Genomic DNA, 25881 nt, shown 5'->3' on the forward strand with positions numbered 1-25881 from the left:
AGATGAATGGATAAAGAAGATGTGGTATATATACACAATGGAATATTACTCAGCCGTAAAAAGTAATGGAATTGAGTTATTTGTAGTGAGGTAGATGGATCTAGCATCCGTCATACAGAGTGAAGTAAGTCAGAAGGAGAAAAACAAATACTGTATGCTAACACATATATATGGAATCTAAAAAAAAAAAGCTCTGATGAACCTAGGGGCAGGACAGGAATAAAGACACAGAGGTAGAGAATGGACTTGAGGGCACTGGGACAGGGAAGGGTAAGCTGGGATGAAGTGAAAAAGTATCATTGATATATATACAGTACCAAATGTAAAATAGATAGCTGGTGGGAAGCAGCTGCATAGCACAGGGAGATCAGCTCGGTGTTTTGTGACCACCTAGAGGGATGGGATAGGGAGGGAGGGTGGGAAGGATGTGCAAGAGGGAGGGGATATGGGGATATATGCATACACATAACTGATTAAGTTTGTTATACAGCAGAAACTAACACAGCATTGTAAAGCAATTATACTCCAATAAAAATGTTAAAAATATGTATATATACCCAAAAGCATTGGAAAAAAAAATAGTACTGCTCATTGACAATGCATCTAGTTATCCAAGAGCTCTGATGGAGATGTACAACCAGATTAATGTTGTTTTCATGCCTGCTAACACAACATTGATTCTGCAGCCCATGAATCAAGAAGTCATTTCAACTTTTAAGTCTTACTCTTTATGAAAGACATTTCATAATGCTGTAGTTGCCATAGATGGTGATTCCTCTGACGGATCTGGGCAAAGTCAGTTGAAAACCTTCTGGGAAAGATTTACTATTCTAGATGCCATTAACATCATTCATGATTCATGGGAAGAAGTCAGACTCTCAATATGAACAGGAGTTTCAAAGAAGTTGGTTCCCACCCTCATGGATTACTTTGAGGGGTTCAGGACTTCAGTGGGAGAAGCAACTGCGCACGTAGTGGACATAGCAAGAGAACTAGAATTAGAAGTGGAGCCTGAAGATGTGACGGAATTGCTGCAACCCTGTGATAAAACTTTCATGGATGAGGAGTTACTTCTTGTGGATGAGCAGAGGAAGTGGTTTCTTGAGATGGAATCTACTCCTGGTGAAGATGCCGTGAAGATCGTTGAAATGATACAAAGGATTTAGAATAGTGCATACACTTAGTTGATAAAGCAGTGGCAGCATTTGAGAGGATTGGCTGCCATTCTGAATGACGTTCTGTGGGCACAATGCTCTCAAACAGAATTGCAAGCTACAGAGGAATTGTTCATGAAGGGACGAGTCCACGGATGTGGCAGACTTCATCGTCGTCTTAGTTTAAGAAATTGTCGCAGCCGTCCCAACCTTCAGCAGCCACAAAAATGACCAGGCAGCAGCCATCAGCATCAAGGCCAGGCCCTCCACCAGCAGAAAGATTGTGACTTGCTGAGGGTTCAGGTAGTGGCCAGCATCTTTTAGCAATAAATTATTCTTAAATTAAGGTATGTACGTTGTTTCTTTAGACATGACGCTTTTGCTCAATAGACTATAGTAGAGTGTAAATGACTTCCACGTGCCCTGGGAAACCAAAAAATTTGTGTGACCCACTTTATTATGATATTTGTGTGTTTGTGATGAAACTGAACTTGCAATATCTCTGAGTTACGCCTGTACCACTGACTGGGGGAGATTTTACTCAGCCTTTACAGACTTTCTGTTCAGCTTACTAGCCTTGTGCAGCTTCAGAATCCATAAAATGTCTTCTGGGGATACTACTTTTGCATTTGAGGCCCCTGAAGTTTCCTATTTGTCTTTCCAGCCTCTTACAACCTTTAAAACCATTGCTAGTTTCTCATGCCCTCAGTGGAGGCCCTCTCTAGGTACCAAGCCTAACTTTCAGCCAGTATCCAGAACCAGCAGATGCCCCCCTCCCTAGTGGGGGAAATGTTTGGAAGTGTCAGTTCACCCTGGAAAAGTTCTCTACTTTCTGGGTTTTAGTTCAGTTACTTCTTGGTGCTCTTGAGCTCTCTGTTATCTCTACAGATATGATTTTGTAATTTTTCTGGAGGTTTCTAGTTGTTGTAAGGTGATATTATTGGCCTGTGTGACCCATTGTATCCTGCTAGAGGCAAAAGTGTCCTAATTCATTATATTCTGCTTTTATCTTTTTGAATTTCATCCTTTTGCTTTCTTTTGGTAACTTCATTTTTTCCTTAGCTTTTTAAAAACTGAGTGTGTATTTGTATATTTTTATTGTTGTAGTGTCTAATGCTGTATGTTTTCCTCTGATAACTTTAGTAGTATTCCATAGATACTAATGCATTGTTTTCATTATCCTTATTTTCACAGAACTTTGTAATTTGGATCTGTATTTCCCTCAAGAGTTTTAAAACAACATTTCAGAAAAGCTTGTTTGGTTTTTTAATTACTTAATAGTATTGGATAATTGCACTGAAGAATTTTTATTTGGGGGGAAATTTATTGACGTTTTCTTTGTGTCTGCTCTGGTGAATTTTCATGAATTCTCTGTGTATGCTTGTGTACACTCTGTACATATGTCAGAATTTGACATATATCTCTAAGATATAGCTTATGGAGCAGTTATCATGCATAACCATACTAATAAGCTATCTTAGATGGAAGGAGGTGGTATACAGTACCGGATTATTAGTATGGTTCCATGTATTTCTCTTCACTTCTTCTGATTTCTGAGAGTTGTTGCTGTGTTATTGGGCATTTACATATTAGTAATCATTATGAACTTATTACATTTTATGATCTCTAGTTAAAATTGTTTCGTAAGTGTATCCTTAATAATAGTTTTTTTTTCTTTCTCTTCAGACCTTAATACAAAGTTAGAATGGAAAATTGGTATGGATTTATGTCTGTTCATCATATAACACCCTCCCAACCTCTTTTCCCATCGGTACCATTCTTTCTAAATGTGAGTTTTTCTACTAAGTCCTTTATTTCTTAATAGCCTCCCTTAGGATTTGGCCCAGAGACTCATTTAATTAGCGAATGGTGATTCTAGTTAAGCTTCATAGCTTTATCATTGTGACACGTTTTGCATGCTTTGGAAAGAATATCTAAAACCCCACTTACCTATTCTGACAGGTGCTTCCGTTCTCTGCAGAGACCAGAATGAACACCCTCTCCCATCTTCCCCTATGGCATTCCATGAGAGATCGCATGATCGTTGACAGTCGTTTGCCTGCCCCTTGACAGATTGTGTGATTGTTCACAACTCATGTACTCAAGGATTCACATCTAGATGGCTACGCAGGAGCGTCTTGCTGGAGGCGAACAGTCCAGCAGCATACACTCAGAACGTAGTAGCAAGACACTCAGAACGTGGTACCAGTCCATCAAAGAGTAGGAGGAGGAGAACAAGCATGGGGGCTGAGGCCTGAGGAGGTGAGGTGACTGGTAGTGTGGGACCCACCAGCGCCTGAGGTGGGGATGACTGTGACTCCCTTTCAAGCCTGGTCTAGAAGGAGCTGCCTGGTTGGAGATAGTCTCTCTAGCAGGTAATACATTACTGTTGAACAGGATTCTGATTAGAGTGTAATGTTTTCCTCTGAAATAAATATAAAACAAAGTATTCATCTCTCTGAATGGTTACTTCCTGATTGCAGAATGAGTAAAATTTTAGACGATCCATCTCATCTTATTAATCCCACTGGGTTTATTAAATGAGACTTATTTATGCTTGCAAATCAAATTGCTGTAAAAGGTTGTTTCAATAGACAGAGGCAAAATCATAATAAAATAATTTAGTAAAAATGGGAGCTAAGAGTATGCTTAATGGAACATGATTAGATTTAATTTTCTTACTGTTTCCATCATTAAAGCTCCATTATCTTTTCTGAAACCTCATTTAGGCTTCCAGCCACAGCACAACTCTGAGGCATTTCTGGGGAGCACATAGAAGCCTGTGAGTTCCATTAAAAAACAAAAATAGCTAATAATATGCTGTTCTTTCATTTTTGCTATTTGATATCAGTGTCTCACATCCAGAGTATCATATATCCTCCTTCTAGCCTCATCTCGCTCTTTTTTTTTTTTTTTTTAAATGTTTTTAGGCATAATCACCATGTGTGGTTATGTTTTTGTTTTTGATTTTTGGTTTTTTTTGGCTGCATTGGGTCTTCGTTGCTGCGTCTGGGCTTTCTGTAGTTGCAGCGAGTGGGGGCTACTCTTGGTTGTGGTGTGCGGGCTTCTCATTGCAGTGGCTTTTCTTGTTGTAGAGCACGGGCTCTAGGTGTGCGGGCTTCAGTAGTTGCAGCACGCGGGCTCAGCAGGTGCTGCATGCGGACCCTAGAGCATGTGGGCTTCAGTACTTGTGGCTCGCGGGCTCTAGAGCACAGGCTCAGTAGTTGTGGCTCACAGGCTTAGTTGCTCTGCGGCATGTGGGATCTTCCCGGACCAGGGCTCGAATCCGTGTCCCCCGCATTGACAGGCGGATTCTTAACCACTGCGCCACCAGGAAAGCCCTCTGACCTCATCTCTTGAAAGCCATATATATCGTTATCTGAGAGCTTTCATACAAAAGAAGTTTGGTTTTATAGTTGAAAAGAAAACTAAGACTTACTGATGACTGTCCCTAAAGTGCAGAGGCTCTGAGAATTCATAAGAATCCTTCTGGTTATCCCTTTGCCTTCAAGGATATCCACAGCTAAATCATATTTGTAGATAATAACAGAATCAGTAATAGTGTAAGCCTTCTACTCATGGTAGAAGGATAGATAAGAATCCATATGCCTTAAAAACCTCCAGAAGTTTTTGCCCCCTCTGTTTGCTGTAACTAAGGAGTGAGAGCTGGCCTTTCCAGCCAGAGAGGTAGAGCCTAGTGAATTTAGGCTCAGTCTGAAGTCAATGCCCAGAGGCCCACAGGGCCAAGTGAAAGCAGGAAGGGAGGTGTGGAGGCCAGGTGATGAAGGCTGCTCAGAGGTGAGCTGAGCGAGGTTGGGAGGGAGTGACCCCTGGGGAGTTGACCACGAGGGTGACATGGTGTCACTCCTGCCCACTCTGTGCGGAGATGATGTAACTCATATCCGCGAGTCATAGTGACAGTGGATGTCTAGTTTGCTTTCAACGCCACTGAATCCCCAAGAAATTAATATCCTGGGCATTTCCTATAAACCAGGATTTAGTGTGGATTCCAAAAGTCTTAGCCAAGTGTTGAGAGTAATTGGGCTCCGTGTGCCCTTGTAACATCTTATGTCTCTCAACTGCATGTTCCTAAGTTGCAGGGTCTCTGCTCTTCCTCAGGTTCTAGACCTCCCCAGGTTCCTGCCCAGGTCCATTCCCGTCTCCTTCCTGAAATCTTCTTTCATCATCTCAGTTCTCCAAGTTCTCATTCCCTGGGATACTTAGAGTAGGGCTTGCCTTGATTGGCACGCCGTGCTGCCCCTTAGCCTGTTCTGACTGTCTGCCCTGCCCACCCACTGGATGGGAAGCTCCCCAATGGCAGGTATCTCGGGGCAGGTTTGGGGCGCTTCATCAGGATCTAGGGCAGGCCTGGCATATGCTGGTCTTCAGTACAGATTGTTGAAGGAGTGACATTCATTTGTGTGCAGAGGAGATTTTTCATTTTTTACCTTCTTCTATTTTCTGTAATACAGAAGTATATCAGGTGAGCAGACTACTCAAAATGATGAATAACCTACAAATTGTTCACATAGTACTTTGTAAAGAGTTTTGTGTATGTATGTGCAAGTGTATGTGTTTGTATGTTTTTAAATTTATGCAATTTCACACTAAAACCTTTTTTCTTTTTTAGTGTGGGATCTTAGCTACCATCCATTTATTCTGTCCAAGTCAGTTTTGTTTTCTATGTTATAAAACCCTGTGATTAAGCAGACAGTAATTCATAAACATATTCTTTTTCTCCCTCCCTTCCAAAATTTATGTGGTGAAGTTGGCATTGGTGGTAGCTCAGCTGGATTCTGCTATTTGGGATTCTTCTAGGGGGCTGAAGAAAGGCAGGATTCTGAGGATTTTTTTCCCCACATTATATCACAACTTTATATTGTTCTTGGGTTTGATTACTGAGCATTCTGTGGAAGTGTAGATGGGGGGATGCCAATCTAGTGCTAAAACTTATATTTAAGTGATCTTTGCCACAATCCACAGATAAATATTTGAGACTGTGCAGAACAGTTTTGTTTAACTATAGTCACAAAGCTTAGAAATTGTTATATAATTTGACATTGTTTAACCTGTCATTCAAAGATTCATTTGGGAAAGACACAGCATCGGGTATAGCATCAAAGGATGTTAGGGAAGAAAAGGACCTTAGCTTGAGTCTCCAAGTAGATCATTTCTCTCCGGGCATCCATTTCTGCAGCCATAAAAGGCAGTGCTTTTCCCCTGCTGCTTGCTTCCAGTGGAGCTTGCAGCCCTGCACCTGGATAAGACAGCTGAAGCAAAATGAAGCATCTGGGCGCTCTGCCCCTCTGAGTTGCTGTAGGGGAAAGTCTCCCTGTCATCTGTATGGCTTTAGACAACGTGTTTCCAGCTGCCTGAGGTTTTGCCTCTTTCTCTGCCCTTGTTGGATCTGGTGACAGTGAGTTGGACGACGTGGCTCAGAGTCATTGCTCTCGGCCCCTCTCTCTGGTGGAGTGCAGATCCCTGGTGGGAGCAGAACCCACGCGTTTTGTTGAACTTCAGAGCATAGAGACGTGCAACGTTTCAGAATTGGAGCTACGTGAATTATTTCCTCTGCTTCCTAAACAGATTTCGGTTGGTTGATTGGTTTGCTTAACCTGCTACTTGTGCCCTGAGAGATGAGATTCTAAGTTCAGCCAGTAAGACTGGCGAATAATAAAATCCAGTCCTCCGGGAGTGGGCTGTTTATGCCTGTGAAGCTCAGGGGCATCGCCTAAGGATCAACACCCCTTCTCTGTTCACCCCACACCAACACAAGCTCATGACAGCCGTCACCATTCATTATCATGCACCCCAACAGGAGGAAGGATTCCCGGCCAGCCAATCAGCCCGAGGGGACCAGGCATCTAGTCATTTGCAGCTCATCGAAATTCACATGCAGGCCCCCACTCACTGCAACTAGAGAAAGCCCGCGCGCAGCAAGGAAGACCCAAGGCAGCCAAAAAAAAAATGTAAAGTAAAAAAAAAAAAAAATTCCACATGCAGGAGGGGCTGTGACACCATCACTCTACTCACAGGTGAGAGTGTGGTAGCAAGAAAGCAACCCAAAAGCAGGGCTCCACGAATCCAGAAACAGCTGGAAGTGCCCAGAGTTAAAAAGCACTTCCTCTTGCTCTTCTGCTCCCTGTCTGTTGAGAATGGCAGGGGTCCCCTGGGGGCCGACAGTAGACAGTGGTGACATGCAGGAACAAGAACTCTGTCTCTGTGCACCTCCCGCTGAAACACTGGTCAGCATTTATTTGGAGGCACCCAGTGGCTGGACGTGTGCTAGGTCTGTGCCACACTTTTCGTTCCAGATGGAGGTGAACAGCTGCCTTGGAGGCAGAGACCTCTTGATTTAGCACCTGCAGACGAGGACTTATTCCCTGAGCTCAGCCCTACTGGGCTCACTTTTCCTCTTGGGGAAAATCCTTCTGACCCTCTTTTCTTCCTTCCCATCCTTTCTCCCTCCGTAGTCTGTCTCCCTTACATCCTTCCTCCCTCTCATCCTTCCTCCCTCCCCTTATTCTTAGCACTCATTCTGATTTCTGGCTTTCTCTCAGACCTGCATGAGGAAAATTTAATGATGCCAACTTGACATCTAAGCTCTTCAAGCTGAAGTTCATTTATTGAAATACAGGAGTTAAAAATATGAAAACACCATAGCTGTCCCTTTTCCCTCCTCCTCACTTGCTCATTCCTGAGCTCAAGGGACTTTTCACGGACTGGTGGGACTGTTGCTTTCATGCAGAAACAATGCCGTGACCAAATGGGCACTCCATAGATAAGTCTCGGATGCCTAGCCTATAGCCAAGGCTGCCAAGGGTGTTTGTCCCAGAATAGATATTAAAGGGGAGGGTCAGCTGGTGTCTCAAGGCTCTTAGACATACTGCCTGGTTTGGCATAAGAAATTAATTTAAACTGTCAGTTCCCTTTTCAACTTCAGAAATGGACACTGGCAAGTATATGGTCACTTTCTCCCGTGGTCAAGTTGGTCAGTCTCCTGACTCTTCTTGTTTGCCCAGCCCATGCCCTGCAGGTTTATTGATCCTTTCTCTCAAACCTTTTCCCAGCAAAAGACCCCTTGATGCACCCCCCCATGGTTGTCCAGCATGAACCACATTAACATTGACCAGTTTATGCTTATATCTAGGGAATCTTCCAATTCCATTTAATTTTTTTAAATGCTAGTAAGAACATAAAATATCTAGGAAATGAAAAATTCCTGAGATGATTTTATCCCATTGCAGCCAGTTTGTTTTCCAAGATGTTATAGTTTTTATCATCGTGTGGACAAAAATGAGCTTATCGAATGTTCCAACAAATATAACTGTTATTATCTAAGTAGAGTCTAAGAAAAGGAAAACTGCCCTGCATTATGGAGATTGAGAACAAAAGTGTGATCATGCATAAAATACCAAGTGCAGCATATTTTAGGGAGAGTGACAGAGATCTGGGCTGCCTTAGATGCTGCTGAGTTTTAAACATCACATATATGTTTGCAGTTCCCCTGATGTCTGATTTGTTACCTGCTCAGAATAATTTATTGGGAAAAGGTGCTCCTTGTTTAAGATTTCTGTGAGATGGCCAGGCTCTCCTGTCACCTCTTTAGAGATAACCCTCTGCAACAAAAACTGGTTGAAAAAAATCCTGTCAGCCCCAGAAAGTATGTGCTTCCCGGGCATGGGGGTCAGTAGGCATTATGTTGAGGTTTTCCCATTTCCCCAGTGGTATCCCACCTACCTGTTCAGGGATAAGAGCTGACCTATCAAAGAAGATGCTAAGGACAAATGAGTCTGCAGCCCTGGGGAGCAGTACTTAAAGCATTACTCCAGTGTGCACAAAATTTGTATCCATCTTTAAAGTTACCTCCCTGACTCTGCATACCTCGATGTGATCGTTATTTATTTTTTTTGAAGTATAGCTGTTTTACAATGTTTTGTTAATTTCTGCTGTACAGCAAAGTGATTCAGTTATACATGTATATACATTCTTCTCCATTATGGTTTATCACAGGATATTGAATATAGTTCCCTGTGCTATACAGTAGGACCTAGTTTATCCATTCCATATATAATAGTTTGCGTCTGCTAATCCCAAACTCCCAGTCCATCCCTCCCCCACCCCCCTACTCCACCTTGGCAACCACAAGCCTGTCTCTATATCTGTGATTCTGTTTGTTTCGTAAGTAGGTTCATTTGTGTCATATATTAGATTCTGCATATAAGTGACATCATATGGTATTTGTCTTTCTCTGTCTGACTTACTTCACTTAATATGATAATCTCTAGTTGCATCCATGTTGCTGCAAATGGCATTATTTCATTCTTTTTTATGGCTGAGTAGTATTTCATTGTATATATGTACCAAATCTTCTTTATCCATTCCCTGATGTGAATTTTAGAATTGTGAGGGCAAAGTGAAGTAATGGAAAAGGAAGATGCACTTCTGAGTTTAAGTCCTGGCCCTACTCCGTATGTTCCCTTCTCAGGGCTTCGATTTCTTTATTTTTAAAATCAAATGATTGACTTAGAAAGTTCTCTTCAGTTCTTCCAAAGTCTGGTAGTATGATTCTTGCTTTGCTCCAGGTTTGCCAGCTGGTTTGGGGCAGGCCAAGGAGCTCTTATATTTTTTTCAGCCCAGTTTTCTTTTCACTTACTGCACCATTTCTTTATGTTCCTTGAAACCCTAGGTTTAAGTAAACTTCCATTCGTTTCCCGCTAGTATCTTTTTCCTGCAGGATTTACTAGTTCTCCTTTGGGACAGGAACCGTGAGTACCAACACCTGGGGAACTCCCACTGCAAAAACTGCAAACTCCCACAGTCAGGATAGCTGTAATTGAAAACTGTCTTGTGATAATTCTGTGTATTGATCTTTTCATTCACTTTTGCCTTCTGTAATATTTTCTTTCTTTAGAATAGGACACTTCTTTATATTTGTGAGCAGTTATCTTTAACAGAGGTTCCCATTAAAACTGTCAACGTCTTTCAGAATTTGAGAGTGTACATTTTCCATGGTGATTCAGGTGCTTGATGAGTACTTGACAAACGTGTAGCAGGTGAGAGATTTTATGTATTTCATTTGAAGTCAAAATATCTGAATGTATCACTTACTGCTAACAGTATTCAGATGTAAATAGATAGTGATTGAAAACGTTTCGAGAAAGGTCATTTTTTAATGCTTCTGTAGTTCTGTTTCACGCCCTTAAATAGCAAACTTTAGGTGCTCCACGAATATTTACTGATTGCTTGATTGAAGGCAGTTTCTAGTTGCTGACAAGTTCATTTCTCGAAGGAGCATCCCACAAGCTGTATATCCCTTCCCGCGCTGTGGTCGTATAAGCGACGTTGAGCGTTTCCTTATTTTACCAGAGGCCACTGCGTACTGGGCACTGCACCGAGGCTCAGGAGACCCGGCTAAATGTCCTAATTCTTCCCTCAAGGGGCTCGGCATTGGTCGAGGAGTGGATGAACAACAGTTAAGGGGTGTGGTAGGCGCCGTGATGAAGGCAAGCACGGGAAGGTGATGGAAACGCCGTCCAACATGAGAAGGGCAGCCTTCGTGCCCACCCGCACCCCAGCTTCAGCAAACAACATCTGGCCTGAATTTTTAAGAAGGAACACGAGTTTGCCAAGCCTTTAATGTTGTTTTTTTATTATTGTTGTTCTTTTCCTTTCCTTTTTTTTTTTAATTCGGGTATAGCTGTTTTACAACGTTGTGTTAGTTTCTACTGTACAGTGAAGTAGAGTTCCCTGTGCTATACAGTAGGTTCTCATTAGTTATCTATTTTATACATTTTAGTGTATATATGTTAATCCCAATCTCCTGATTCATCCCCCCCCCTCCCCTCCTTGGTGTCCATACGTTTGTTCTCTACATCTGTGTCTCTATTTCTGCCTTGCAAACTGGTTCATCTGTACCATTTTTCTAGATTCCACAGATATGTTAACATACAATATTTGTTTCTCTCTTTCTGACATACTTCACTCTGTATGACCGTCTCTAGGTCCATCCATGTCTCTACAAATGACCCAGTTTCGTTCCTTTTGTTGTTGTTGTTCTTACTTTGCACGTTGGCAGGGTTGCTAAGAGAAGGCAGGAGGGGTTTTGTGTCTGGATGCACACTTGTATTTTCTCCTTCTCATCTGTCCCCGCTATTTCAGGCCTGTATTTAGCTCAGAGAGCGTGTTGTGGGCCAGAGTGGCCTGTCTTTCAACACTCCAGGCAGACACATGAAAGGGGTACAATCCATCCCCGGGGACACTGGTCCTGGCAGCTTCCCTTCAGCTCCACGGCCAGGGTTCTCCCTCCTGAATAGTGTTGGCTCGGGCCCACTGCGCTTGCCTTGAGGCCTAGGGCCCTGCTGGGAGCCCAGAGGACGGAAGTTTCCTGCTAGAAGCCTAAATAATGTGAAAGGGCACGGCTGGGGAAGCCAAGTGACACAATTAACCTGCCGGAAGGGCATCCACAGTGCACTGCTGTGGGTGTTGCACAGGACTGGGATTCTAGAGCCGAGCTGGCACACTGACTGACAGATGGTACCAGTTGAGCAGACTCCCTTCCGTGCCAGCTGGAATGTATTGCTGATAATAACTTGTATTTGCTGCTAGAGGGCCTCTAACATGTTTGTCAGTCAAATTTAAAAACAATTTGAAACTCTTTTCTCTTGTGTGTTCAACCAGAAGGATGGAGGGAGATCTAAATAAAAGAAGGGACTTAATTTTATACCTCTAGGCCCTTAAGGTGAGAGCATCATATGTTTTTGGCTACAGATGGGAGAAGAACATTTCCCGGCCCTCTGAGTCTGCTCAGCCCCACAAAACCCCGACCACAGGGCAGAGGATCTGGTTAACTGCTTCACAGCTGGTAGAGCAGAGGCCCAGTAGCAGATACCCCAGCACCAACTTCCTCATACCCCAAACAGTCCCACTTTGGACCCGTACATCCTGGCCTTTCTTCCCAGGAAATCCCATATATATATTTATGAGCTAAATGAGTGAATTCATTTTAAATCACTCTGTGCCCTTGCGGTTTAATCCAGTTTGTTTCCTTCCCTGTTCCTCACCCCCAGGGGTCAGTATTTGTCTCGATAAGTCTTGAGACTATTTCGAAATCATAATGCAGTGCTCCTCTGGGATTGAAAGCCTTGGAGCTCCAGTGCCTTTCCTCTGTCATCTCCTGGTTCTTGTGGCTTCTCCCCCTTTCAGGCCTTGGAATCCCACTGGGACTTTGGGCACAAACTGGACTGTGGGACGCAGTGGCCTCCCTCCGTCCTGGATCTACTGTAGACTCCGACATGCTCACTCCCCAGCCCCGCGGCCCCCGATGTCAGCCCTGGGAGTGGAGCCTAATCTCTGCCACTTTAGAAAGAGGAAGCTGGTTAGCAGTCAGAACGGTGAGGCCGGAGGTAGAGATACCTTTAGGAGATGGTGGTGGCCCCGGCCAGAGAGGGCAGTGGCAGTGAGGATGGAGAGCAGACAACAGATTCAGGAGGGGCTCGGGGAGAACCAGGGGACTGTCATGGCTGATTGGATGTGGGAGATGAGAATAGAGACAGTAGTCCCGGGTGATTCCAAGATTTATGGCTGGGTAGCTCGGCAGATTGGAGGGTCGTTCATTGGAAAATGGAAAAGGAGAAAGTGTGAGGGGAAAGGAGCTGAGTTCAGTTTAGATTCCACTGAGTTTGAGCTGCCTGTGGGACAGCCTTGTGAAAAATCAATAATATGAAAGTGTCCTCTTCTGCACGCATGTACTCATGTGGTTTGGGTGCTCTGAAGGCTCGTTTCTGCAGGCTCCAGATCTCTAGCATTCTGGCCATGCAGGAGAACGTAAGAAAAGGAGAGTGGGTGGGCACCCCACTACGTCCTGGGGCAGCACCTCTGTACCAACTGCAAGTACATGCGCAGTACAGGGGCAGCTTGCAGAGCAACGTAAGTTTTTCCCCCTGAAAGGTAATGTGAATGTGTGTTGAATGGGATGCGCTGTGTGTTTATTTCTAAGAGATAGTGGATGTCACGTGTGCATCACTTGTGTGTGCTTCTGCTTTTCGTTCTCTCCGTGCTCGCTAACCTTGTAGGATCGGTTCTTGTCTTCTAATGTGTTGTCTTTTGAATCCTGACCCACACCAAGGGCAGAAGAGAGTTGCCACAGTTCATTGTTACCTTCGATCGTTAAAGGTATCTCCTACCTGGACTGTTCAGACTCCAGCCCAACTTTTTCATCTGGACATCTGGAGTCTTGTAGTGCCGTTTCCATCTTGAGATATTAGCATCAAGTATAACGCTCTGTTTACAGTGAAAGCACTTGGGGAAGGCTGATCGTTTTTTAGCAGTGTTTCCTTGTTGTGCCCTTGGTGTTGCAGAGCTGTCCTCTTTAAGCACTGAAGCAGTTAGTTTTGAGAAGGCTGATTCTTCAGGGTCCAGTGCTCTCCTGCCTTTCATTTGCTGAAGCTGTACATTTTAATGAAGTTGTTTCATCTGTGTTGCCAAACACTAGAATTTTTGTGGCTTCAATTCTAATTATCTCTACTGGCAAATGCTATGTTTTATTAGAACTCTCAAGTGCCCTGTTTGTTAAATGTCCGCACACTGTGGCGTTGGGCACACAAATTAGGTCAGCCTTGCTTATTGGGCTATGGATGAAGGAGTTAAAGATTTTTGTCATAATCTTAAAGTGCAGTAGGATCGCCTTGGGTGTCTTTGTAGGATAGCAGTGATGGCTTCTCCTGTGAGCTCAGCTTCCTTTCTCACCCGTCAGCCTACGCTAACACTGAGTGTCTCAATCATGTGGCTGTTGACTGTGGCGCTAGTATGTAATTTCATCCTTGGGGGGTAGTATGCCCATTCTTCCCTTTCCTTAGTTGCCTAATACCCACATCTTGCTTCCCGGGTTGCATGTCTTACAGCAAATGATCTGTATTAAGGGCTCTTGTGAAGCCAGGAGTTCCCAGTGGTGGTGACGCAGGGCTGGTCACATTGTAGCCAAAGACGGAGGGCAGCATTACAGTAGCGGCCCCAAATCAATATGTCTGTGCCTCTTTCCACCCCTGCCTCTGGATTCCTTTAAGTCCGTGGGTCCTCAGGTCACGTTGGCTAACCTGGGGTGTGCTGACTGGTGACCTTGACACCCCACCCTCCGCTCTCCTGCTCCATTAATGTGGTCACCAGGCAACGTCGCTTGGTGATTAGGGGCCCCTGCCATCCTACAGACTGAATCCCAGCTTCACAATCGAGGAGCTGGGTGATCCTGGGCAAGTGACACTTCATCTCGCTAACCTCAGTGTCCTTATCTGTAAAGAGGGGAGAACTGTAGTCACTTCAGGATTTTGGTGAGGATTCAATGAGATAGAATGCTTGGGGTAGAGGCCATGGCACATAGTACCTTATCAATATATTGTCAGCTCTGCCTTGTCCCGGCTCGGGCCCACGTGGCTGCTCTGCCTCAATCAGCACAGAAGCTGTAGGTGCCTGGGCCCCAGACCCTGTGCCAGAGACCCTGTTGCAGGTCATTAAAAGCTTCCTTCTCTCCTCACACCACTTTTCTTCCATGTGTTGGGGTGCCAGTGGTGTGGACCCCTTTCTTTATTAGTGAGCCATGGGGATTAAAAAAAAAAAAAAAAAAAGACACCAGGATTTTACCTAGGCTTCTGTTACAGTCCTTTCACCCTGGGGCTCAGGTAGACCTTTTTAGGGAGAGGGGTTGTCTTAGAGGAACATCTAATGAAGACACAGCCTTTAATCAGCATCGCCCCTTCCCTCCAGCTCTGACCCAAGGTCTTTGAATCAAACTTGTGGTTCCCTTTCCTCTTTACATCAGTCTTCCAGGGGCCCAAGAACTCTTGTCCCACATGTTTACCCTGGTGGTTTCTCCCTTCATATAATTCTCTACTCTGACTTTGAAAGTAAATGTGATGTTTTTCAAAGCATAATTTATCCCCTGTGGGCTATGAATATGGCTGTGAACAGCAAGAACAAATCTTAATAAAGTTGCTAAGAGAAATGAAATAACTCAATTTGATAGAAAATAATAGAAGTATGCTTAATTCATATTTATACCTTCTCAACTACTCTTTTCCTGTCTTTAGCATTCTTTCTGGGGGAAGTTATGATCTTGGCCACAGCAATAACTGTCTAGGTCCCCCTAGAGAACCATGTTGTCATCTTGAGCAGGAACAATGACTCTGTTCCATGGTCTCCCTCCCTCATACGAGGTAAGAAGCATTTATACCTACAAGAAGGAAGAGGAAGTGAGTACAATTTTATAATATAATTTTAATAACGCCCCTACTTTATACAGAACAAAGTTCAGTCTATGAATGGTCTGAAAATCAACAGCAAAGAAACTAAAACACAACAGTGTTTTGAATAATGGCTGGAATAGAAAAGGAACCATGCCTCCCAGTCTGGTTGTAGGATTATTGGTCTCTATTCTCTGCATCAGATATGGTGCCCTGAGTGTTTCCAGTGATAAGGTTAGTGGGGGCTTTTGACAGAGTGTACCTTTATGCCCCTCTGCAGATTGAGTAGTGGGGCTGGCAGAGCCCTTCCTCCTGCAGTGATTCTGGAAACCCCAGGCCAGGAGTCTCAGGACCTGGTTGGCTGGGGTACGGTCCTGAGTTCTTAGTGTTCAGGGGTAATGGAGGTTTGGAAACTTGGCTTTTGTACTTAAGGGAAACGCCCACATCAACAGGTGGCTGTCACTCTGTGAGCACAAGGAAAAACCAAAGTATTGGCTTTGCAACGAGCCAAAAATACTGCCAAGCGCACAGAAAAGGTGCATTTAATCATAAAAACATGTATATGGAAGGAACAATGGATTTATCTCCAGTAAAACTGACCTATATTTGCCGACAGACTGGCCTTTGAACCAGGAGTGGTATGTGTTATTTTACCAAATGGGACCAAAAGAAGAGGTTTGTTAGTGTCTTTCTTCTTCACAAGAATAGGTTTCCTGTGTATCGTTAGTTACTTTATCATGAGTAACATGTCATGTCATCTTGGTGCTTATTAATCACCCTTTCCTTCCAACCAACTGTAAGGATAATTAGATGAAATTGGTGGCAGCCCATTGCTTCCACATTAATATTCTTAACCTGGTGTCAGTGAATTTTATATGGTTGAGGCTGTTCAGTTTGCCTTCTCCGTATCTATCGATTGCCCTTTTTGAGCAGAATGAAGGTGTTTTTATTAAGCTTGGATGCCAGTGAGAGTTATTTTACGGTGACCACAGTGCAAGGCACCGTCAGCATGTCGGGGAATGGCAGGCGTGGCGCTGGACGGGCTCGGCTGTCCCCCGGGACCGGCTGCCAGCCCCACAGCTGGTAAGTCTTCTGTTAGGCTCGTCTGATGTCTTTCCTGCACTTATACTTTCAGTGACCTTTTGTGTATCTATCTGTAAAGGTAAAACAGAGAAACTCACAGCCTAATAGCATCAAATATTAACATCCACTCTTAAGCCTGTGTTTCTAAAGAATATCAATTTTCAGCCAGTGGTATTTGGAAAGCAGACCTTTTGTCTTGTATTGAAGATATAGATGGTAAGACTCATGAAATCAAGCGGCTCCTGTTGGTGGGATGTACACGACTGTTAACTGCAGTTTCGGAGCCTGATGCCACGTTGGTGTTTTGATGAGCTTTGGGAGCCACGTGTTCATCAAGCGAGTCCCGCTGTCTCTGCTGCACATCCTCACTCTCAGACCTGGGCTACTGGAGCCTCTACCGTCTAGACCATCGCTGGTCTTAAGGGCAGAGGAAAGACAGGACGGCGAAGCCCTCTCTGCCCCTTAAAGCTTCTGCCCAGATGAGTCTAATTGGCCAAAGCAAGTCCAGTTATGGGCATCTCAAATTATGAGGGGGCAGGGAAATGCCATCCTCCTGCATATCTAGGAGAGGGAAGTGGGAAATCGTGTACATTTGTAATGACTAACTCGAAGTCACAAATGTAGATTCTTGATTAAACTGGAAAGCTGGTTCCTTGAAAAGACCAATAAAATAGGCAAGGCTTTGGTGAGTCTGACCAATAAGAAAGAGGGAGGAGACAGGTAAAAGGTGATGTCAGTCGGTTCAGAGAAGACAGGTGACTGCTGTGTGTGCTTCTATTACAATACGTTTGGAAACTTGGACATTATAGGTGATTTTCTTGGAAAATGGAAATAAAATTGGGTCAGTGTGTACATTCCTGAGTATAAGATGTTTTTCAAAAAAATACTTAAAGATCTACCAGTAAAAATACACTGAGCCCAGTTGCTTTTATTAGTGAGTTCTACCACATCACCCAGAAATAGATGCACTGTAAATATTTGTGGAATAAAATGGATGGACAAGGCTAGCATGAAACTGATACTAAAATCAGATGAGGATGTCACTCATAGGCCAATAACATTGAAGAACATTGATGCAACTACCCTAAAACAAACTAGCTAACAGAACCTGGCAGCATAAAGAGTAAATCCAAACCTGCTCAGCCACTGCCTTCCGAAGGAGGTTTGCCTTACGTGCCTTGTTTAAAACTGCATCCTTCCCCTGCAGCACTCCCAAACCACTTTACCCTGTTCTGTTCTCCTGTAGTGTGTATCGTCTTTAACATACCATGGAATTATTTACTATGTTGTCTTCCCTCTCTGCTTCAAGGTAAACTCCACAGGGCATCCACAAGGGCAGGTTTTTTTCTTAAAAAAATTAATTAAAAAAATTGTTTTTGGTCTCTTTTATTCACTGACATAAACCAAGTACCTAGAACAGTGGGCACTTAGTAAATATGTATTGCAAAAATGAGTTAATTCTAAGTGCAATATGGCATCCTGGATTGGATCCCAGAACAGAAAAGGATGTTAGTGGAAAATGTGAAATTTGAATAAAGTCTGTAGTTTCACTATTAGTTTTGTATCAGTGTTAAGTCTCTAGTTTTGTTTTTTATTTTAAAGATTTATTTATTTATTATTTATTTATTTTATTTATTTTTGGCTGCATCAAGTCTTAGTTGTGGCACACGGGATCTTCATTGAGGCATGCGGACTCTTTTGTTGTGGTGCATGGGCTTCTCTCTAGTTGTGGCGTGTGTGTTTTCTCTCCCTAGTTGTGGCACGCAGGTTCCAGAGCGTGCAGGCTCTGTAGTTTTGCAGCACGCAGGGCCTCTAGTTGAGGCGCATGAGCTCAGTAGTTGTGGAGCATGGGCTTAGTTGCCCCGCGGCATGTGGAATCTTAGTTCCCTGACCAGGGATTGAACCTGCGTCCCCTGCATTGGAAGGTGGATTCTTTTTTTTTTTTCTTCTTTAACGTTTTTATTGGAGTATAATTGCTTTACAATGGTGTGTTAGTTTCTGCTTTATAACAAAGTGAATCAGTTATACATATATATATATATCCCCATATCTCTTCCCTCTTGCATCTCCCTCCCTCCCACCCTCCCTATCCCACCCTTCTAGCTGGTCACAAAGCACCGAGCTGATTTCTCTGTGCTGTGCGACTGCTTCCCACTAAGTATCTATTTCACATTTGGTAGTGTATATATGTCCATGCCACTCTCTCACTTCGTCCCAGCTTACCCTTCCTCCTCCCCGTGTCCTCAAGTCCATCTCTAGTAGGTCTGCGTCTTTATTCCCGTCTTGCCCCTAGGTTCTTCATGACCTTTTTTGTTTTTGTTTTAATTCCATATATATGTGTTAGCATACGGTATTTCTTTTTCTCTTTCTGACTTACTTCACTCTGTATGACAGACTCTAGGTCCATCTACCTCACTACAAATAACTCAATTTCATTTCTTTTTATGGCAGAGTAATATTCCATTGTATATATGTGCCACATCTTCTTTATCCATTCATCTGTCAATGGACACTTAGGTTGCTTCCATGTCCTGGCTATTGTAAACAGAGCTGCAATGAACATTGTGGTACATGACTCTTTTTGAATTATGGTTTTCTCAGGGTATATGCCCAGTAGTGGGATTGCTGGGTCATATGGTAGTTCTATTTTTAGTTTTTTAAGGAACCTCTATACTGTTCTCCATAGTGGCTGTATCAATTTACATTGCCACCAACAGTGCCAGAGGGTTCCCTTTTCTCCACACCCTCTCCAGCATTTATTGTTTGTAGATTTTTTGATGATGGCCATTCTGACCGGTGTGGGATGATATCTCATTGTAGTTTTGATTTGCATTTCTCTAATGATTAATGATGTTGAGCATTCTTTCATGTGTTTGTTGGCAATCTGTATATCTTCTTTGGAGAAATGTCTGTTTAGGTCTTCTGCCCATTTTTGGATTGGGTTGTTTGTTTTTTTGATATTAAGCTGCATGAGCTGCTTGTAAATTTTGGAGATTAATCCTTTGTCAGTTGCTTCCTTTGCAAATATTTTCTCACATTCTGAGGGTTGTCTTTTCATCTTGTTTATGGTTTCCTTTGCTGTGCAAAAGCTTTTAAGTTTCATTAGGTCCCATTTGTTTATTTTTGTTTTTATTTCCATTTCTCTAGGAGGTGGACCAAAAAGGATCGTGCTGTGATTTATGTCATAGAGTGTTCTTCCTATGTTTTCCTCTAAGAGTTTTATAGTGTCTGGCCTTACATTTAGGTCTTTAATCCATTTTGAGTTTATTTTTGTGTATGGTGTTAGGGAGTGTTCTAATTTCATTCTTTTACATGTAGCTGTCCAGTTTTCCCAGCACCACTTATTGAAGAGGCTGCCTTTTCTCCATTGTATATTGTTGCCTCCTTTATCAAAGATAAGGTGACCATATGTGCGTGGGTTTATCTCTGGGCTTTCTATCCTGTTCCATTGATCTATATTTCTGTTTTTGTGCCAGTACCATACTGTCTGATTACTGTAGCTTTGTGGTATAGTCTGAAGTCAGGGAGCCTGATTCCTCCAGCTCCATTTTTCTTTCTCAAGATTGCTTTGGCTATTTGGGGTCTTTTGTGTTTCCATACAAAGTGTGAAATTTTTTATTCTAGTTCTGTGAAAAATGGAAGGCGGATTCTTTACCACTGGACCACCAGGGAAGTCCCAGTCCCGAGTTTTGATCAGTGTACCTTGGTTGGGTATGCTGTTAACATAGGGAACATCTGGGTGAAGGGTATATAGAAACTCTCTACACTGTCTTTGCAACTCTTTTGTAAATCTAAAATTATTTCAGAAGAAAATTTTATTAAAACTAAATTAGTCCAAAGAATTCTAAGATGCTTCAGCATTTAAAAAGTAAAATAAAATTTCCACTCAAATGACACCTTCTCAATGAGTCCCACCCTGACCACACAATGTAAAATGATGGACAGCGTCACTGCTAAACTCCCAACCCTCCGTTCCTGCTCTGCTCTTTTCTTTTTCTACCATAGCACTTGTTATCTTCTAACACATAGTCCAGTTTACTTACTTACTGTGCCTGTTTTTTTTTTTTTTTTTAAATATTCATTTATTTATTTGGCTGCTCCGGGTCTTATTTGCGGCATGCGGAATCTCTAATTGGGGCATGCGGGATCTAGTTCCCTGACCAGAGATCGAACCCGGGCCCCCTGCTTTGGGAGTGCAGAGTCTTAACCACTTGACCACTAGGAAAGTCCCTGTGCCTGTTGTTTGTTGTCTATTTCCGTGAGGACAGGGAACCTTGTTTTGTTCCCTCAGGTGCCTAGAACAGTGCCTGGTACATAATAGCTCTTCATTAGTTATTTGTTGAGTGAATTAATAAATATGATATAACTTATGTTTAGATAACAGAGCAAACCATGTATTTCTGTGTGTATGTGTGAGAGAGAGAGAGAGAGAAAGGGAGGAAATGAATAGGAAAGGGTCTGGATGGAGTCTACTAAATTGATACACCCATAACTCTTTAGGATAGGACTTGTTATTAACAGAGTGACCAAGGGGCGGGGCCAGGGCTAGGGTGGGACAAGGTAGCCCCCTAGAAGCACTCACTTCCAGCAAGTGCTTGCATTGGCATAGACCTGAGAGCGAGTTTCTCCATTCTTTCTATACTGTATGCAGCTGGCTTGCCTCATCTAGTCCTGGAGCTTAAAGACTTTATTTTTATACTATTTGAAATTTTATAGTTTCAATCACAGTCAGTGTTAGTTGTTTAATTTTTTAAAAATTCAGAAGAGTGAAAAGGAAACAAAACTAAAGCAAGTTATTTTTTTAAATTTATTTTATTTATTTATTTTTGGCTGTGTTGGGTCTTCGTTGCTGTGCGTGGGCTTTCTCTAGTTGCAGTGAGCGGGGGCTACTCTTCGTTGCAGTGCATGTGCTTCTCATTGCTGTGGCTTCTCTTGTTGTGGAGCACGGGCTCTAGGCATGCGGGCTTCAGTAGTTGTGGGATGTGGGCTCGCGGGCTCTAGAGCGCAGGCTCAGTAGTTGTGGCGCACGGACTTAGTTGCTCCACAGCATGTGGGATCTTCCTGGACCAGGGCTTGAACCCGTGTCTCTTGCATTGGCAGGTGGATTCTCAACCACTGTGCCACCAGGGAAGCCCCAACTTATTTTTAAGATCCCTTAAAAGTTACAAAGAAGTTATCTTTTCTGTCTTTACAATGAGAAATGAGGGCCAAAGTTACTCCCTGCTGTATGATGCAAAGTGTTAGGGAAAGCAAAATTCACTTTTTCAGGTCCCAAGTGTAGTTTATTACACTGAAGCAGTGATGCAGTAAGTCATATCCAACATAACCAGCAGTGTGTAAGACTAAAGAAGGAGAATAGCAGTTTACTCTCCAAACTGCAGAAATATTTCTTTAAGAGGTTTTTCTTCTGTGATCTCAGAATCACTTTCAGGTGTGGTTTCCTAAGTTCCATGTACTTGATTTCTGATCTCTCTGACTCCTTTGGTGCCCTTTGAAAGCACAGAGGGCTATGTGGTTGTTCCTCAGTGCATGGGCAGGGGACTGCATGCAGCAGTGCTGGTGCTGAGCGATTCAGACTGCCTCCCGCTCACCTAACTCACTGATGGGGCCTTACCACACAGGGATCTGCTTCACCCAAGTGCAAAAAGATAATCATTCAACCTTGTAAAAGAATGAAGGGATGGAGGTCGTTTGATCATTTGTCTTTATTACGATGTAATGCTATTTCTGTACTGTTATGATGAAACGGTGATCTGTTGCAGGAACATCAGGCGAACATTCTGGGTAACACCATGCAAAGTGTGGTTGCATTGCTCAACAATCTGGTCACCTGCAAAGATTTGAATATGAAGCTACTTTATGAACAAGGTAAATGCTTCTTAGACTTCATCTTTGATTATGCTGAACTTTGCCTATTTGTAAGTTTCCTCATCTTAGAGAGTCAAGAAGTACTATTTAAAGTTGATCAATCAAAATAGATGTTTTAAGGTGTACAAATAATGATAACATCACCAGCAGAGATGGAAAGTGTCGTTAGATTGTGATAGATTCTCTGAGTTAATTCATTCTCCTTCATGGCACAAAATCAATACAGACTCCTTACAGATGAGAAACCAAGAAGTAGATGTAAGCAGAGTATTTAGACTTATTTCTGCCTATCAAAATGAAAGCCTATATGGTCAAAAGCACCTTGGAAAATGAGACTGGATGAGTTACACTTTACACTTTATGCATATCTGTAATATTAAAATGAAAAACTTTTTAAAAATTAATTAATTAATTGATTGATTGATTGATTGATTGATGGATGGCTGGCTGTGTTGGGTCTTCGCTTCCGTGTGAGGGCCTTCTCCAGCCGCGGCAAGCGGAGGCCACTCCTCATCGCCGTGCGCGGGCCTCTCACTATCGCGGCCTCTCTTGTTGGGGAGCACAGGCTCCAGACGCGCAGGCTCAGTAGTTGTGGCTCACGGGCCCAGCCGCTCCGCGGCATGTGGGATCCTCCGAGACTGGGGCTCGAACCCGTGTCCCCTGCATTGGCAGGCAGACTCTCAACCACTGCGCCACCAGGGAAGCTCTAAAATGAAAAACTTTTGAATGACTTCATTTTTTCAGAGTAGTTTTAGGTTTAAAAGCAAATTGAGAGGGAGGTACAGAGATTTCCCATAAAACCCCTGCCCCCCACACATGCATAGCCTACGCCATTGTCAACATCACTCACCAAAGTGGTATGTTCTTTACTAAAGATAGACCAACATTGACATCCTAGTCACCCAAAGTCCTTAGTTTACAATAGGGTTCACTCTTGGTGTTGTACATTCTATGTGTTTGGACAAATGTATGACATATATCCATCATCACAATATTATACGGTGTCTTTTCTTTCATCGCCTTAAAAATCCTCTGTGCTCTGCCTATTCACACCCCTGCCTTCTGCAACCTCTGATCTTTTTATTGTCTCCCTAGTGTTGCCTTTTCCAGAATGTCATAAAGTTAGAACCACACAGTAGGTAGTCTTTTCAGATTGGCTTCTTTCACTTAGTGATGTTTATTTAAGGTTTCTCCATGTCTTTTCATGGTTTGACAGCTCATTTCTTTTTAGCGCTGAATAATTCTCCGTTGTCTGGATGCACCACAGTTTATTAATCCATTCACCTAACGAAGGGCATCTTGGTTGCTTCCAGGTTTTGGCAGTTCTGAATAAAGCTGCTGTAAATATCTGTGTGCAGCTTTTTGTGTGGACTTAAGTTTTGAACTCCTTTAGATAAATACCAAGAAGTGCAATTGCTAATCATACACTAACTGTTTAATTTTGTAAGGAACTGCTAAATTGTCTTCCAAAGTGGCTGTACCATTTTGCATTCCCACAGTGAATGAGAGTTCCTGTTCCTCAGCATCCTTGCCAGCAGTTTGTGTTGTCAGTATTCTGGATTTCGGACATTCTGTTAGGTGTGTAGTGGTAGCTCGTTGTTTTAATTTGCCTTTCCCTGGTGGTATATGATGTGGAGCATTTTCTCATATTCTTGTTTTCCATCTGTATATCTTCTCTGGTGATCTCTGCTAAGATCTTTAACCTAATTTTTAGTTGGGTTATTTGTTTTCTTACTGTTGGGTTTCAGGAATTCTTTGTATATTTTGAACAAGTGTCCTTTATCAGATGTGTCTTTTGCAAATATTTTCACCCGATTTTGTGGCTTGTCTTCTGATTCTCTTGGTATTGTCTTCTGCAGAGCAGAAGTTTTCAATTTTAATTAAGTCCAGCTTATCAGTTATTTCTTTTATGGATTTTGTCTGTGGTGTTGTATCTCAAAAGTCATCACTATACTCAACGTCATCTTGTTATGTTATCCTCTAGGAGTTTTATAGTTTTGAATTTTTTACAATTAGGTCTGATCCATTTTGAGTTAATTTTTGTGAAAGGTATAAGGTAGGTTTTGTGTGTGTGTGTGTGTGTGTGTGTGTGTGTGTGTGTATGTGTATGTTGCTGTCTAGTTCTAGCACCATTTGTTGAAGGGACTGTCTTTGCTCCATTGTATTGCCTTTACTCTTTTGCCAAAGATCTTTTAACTATATTTATGTGAGTCTGTTTCTGGGCTGTCTGTTCTGTTCCATTAATCTATTTGCTTATTCTTTCACCAGTACCACACTGTCTTTGATGTCTGTAGCTTTATAGTAAGTCTTGAAGTCGGGTAGCATCAGTCCTTCAACTTTGTTCTTCTCCTCAATACTGTGTTGGCTGTTCTGGGTCTTTGCCTTTTCATATAATCTTTAGAATCAGTTTGTTGATACTAATAAAATAACTTGCTAGGACTTTGATTGGGATTGCATTGATTCTATAGATCAAGTTGGGAATATTGTTGCATTTTAAACATAACGTTTACTACTTTTATATTAATAAAATCTTTCATTTGAATGTTCATAAAAATAAGACTTGAATGAGATCAGTCAGTGGATAAGATCATTAAGTCCCTGTTCTGAATTTTTCCCCCAAGAATTTAGAATTTTGTTTCTATGTGGTCATTATATTTAAATGTTGGCAGTATTTTTTTCCTCCCCTAAGAAAAATATGCATTCCCAGCAGTAATAAATATTGCCAACAGTTGAGGGATTTTAGTGCATAGAAATATTTATTCTTTTATACAGCAGCATCCTATTCTGTCTTATGGGTATGTCAGAATAGACCGGTACTCTAATGGATATGGGTAATCTCCCATCTTTTGCTATTACAGATAGTTCTGCAATGAATAACCTTATGCATGCATACCTTCACACGGGAGCAGGACTATCTATAGGGTAAATTCCTGGGGTTAGAATAGCTGGATCAAGGGGTATATGCATCTGTAATTTCCATAGATATTGACAAGGTGTTGTAAGTAACATGCCAATTTGTACTTCCATCAAGTCACATGAGATTGGTTGTCTTCGGACCTATGAGTATATTATGTTTTCCCATTTGTTTGACTTTGTTTCTTTATAGTTTTCCTTATATAGGCCATATGCATTTCTTGTTGTTGATCTCTTCCCAGGTTTCTTCCCATCCTTTTTTGCTTGCTATTAGAAATAAGGAATTTTCTGCTAATATAGTTTTCAATTATTTTTTTTTAGTATGTGTTTGAAAGTTTTTGATTTCTATTTATTAACTTTGTTCCTAGGTTAATTCTCTTATTACTTTCCATAGTAATGGTTTCTAAATGATTCTGTTTACTTTCTGGTTATATAATAATAACCATTAGTAACCATCTTTCTTTTCAACTTTTATAGTTCTACTTTTTCTCTCTTGTCCAATTGCAAGATTCAAAGAGAATGAGATAGAGGATACCTTGGTATTACCTCAGAATCTTTTTTTCTGTTTAAGGAAGTACCTATCTATTTAAATTTTATCTTTTGTAATCAAGAATAAATAATGACTTTTG

At 42.3% G+C, this 25881-nt stretch overlaps 1 protein-coding gene across 4 annotated transcripts in view; it reads left to right on the forward strand.

The window, feature by feature from the left end:
• Positions 1-25881, forward strand: part of ULK4 (unc-51 like kinase 4) — a 539805-nt gene that overhangs the window by 278872 nt on the left and 235052 nt on the right. For 3 of the 4 annotated variants that reach the window (XM_059939363.1, XM_059939365.1, XM_059939364.1), the window contains one exon: positions 22234-22339. The exons of the other annotated variant lie outside the window; for it this stretch is intronic. In XM_059939363.1, the coding sequence (XP_059795346.1) occupies positions 22234-22339 (106 nt within the window). The remainder of the gene's footprint in view (positions 1-22233; positions 22340-25881) is intronic. 4 annotated transcript variants of the gene reach the window in all.

This window comes from Balaenoptera ricei, chromosome 11 (assembly GCF_028023285.1).
Source record: "Balaenoptera ricei isolate mBalRic1 chromosome 11, mBalRic1.hap2, whole genome shotgun sequence".
Taxonomy (NCBI): domain Eukaryota; kingdom Metazoa; phylum Chordata; class Mammalia; order Artiodactyla; family Balaenopteridae; genus Balaenoptera; species Balaenoptera ricei.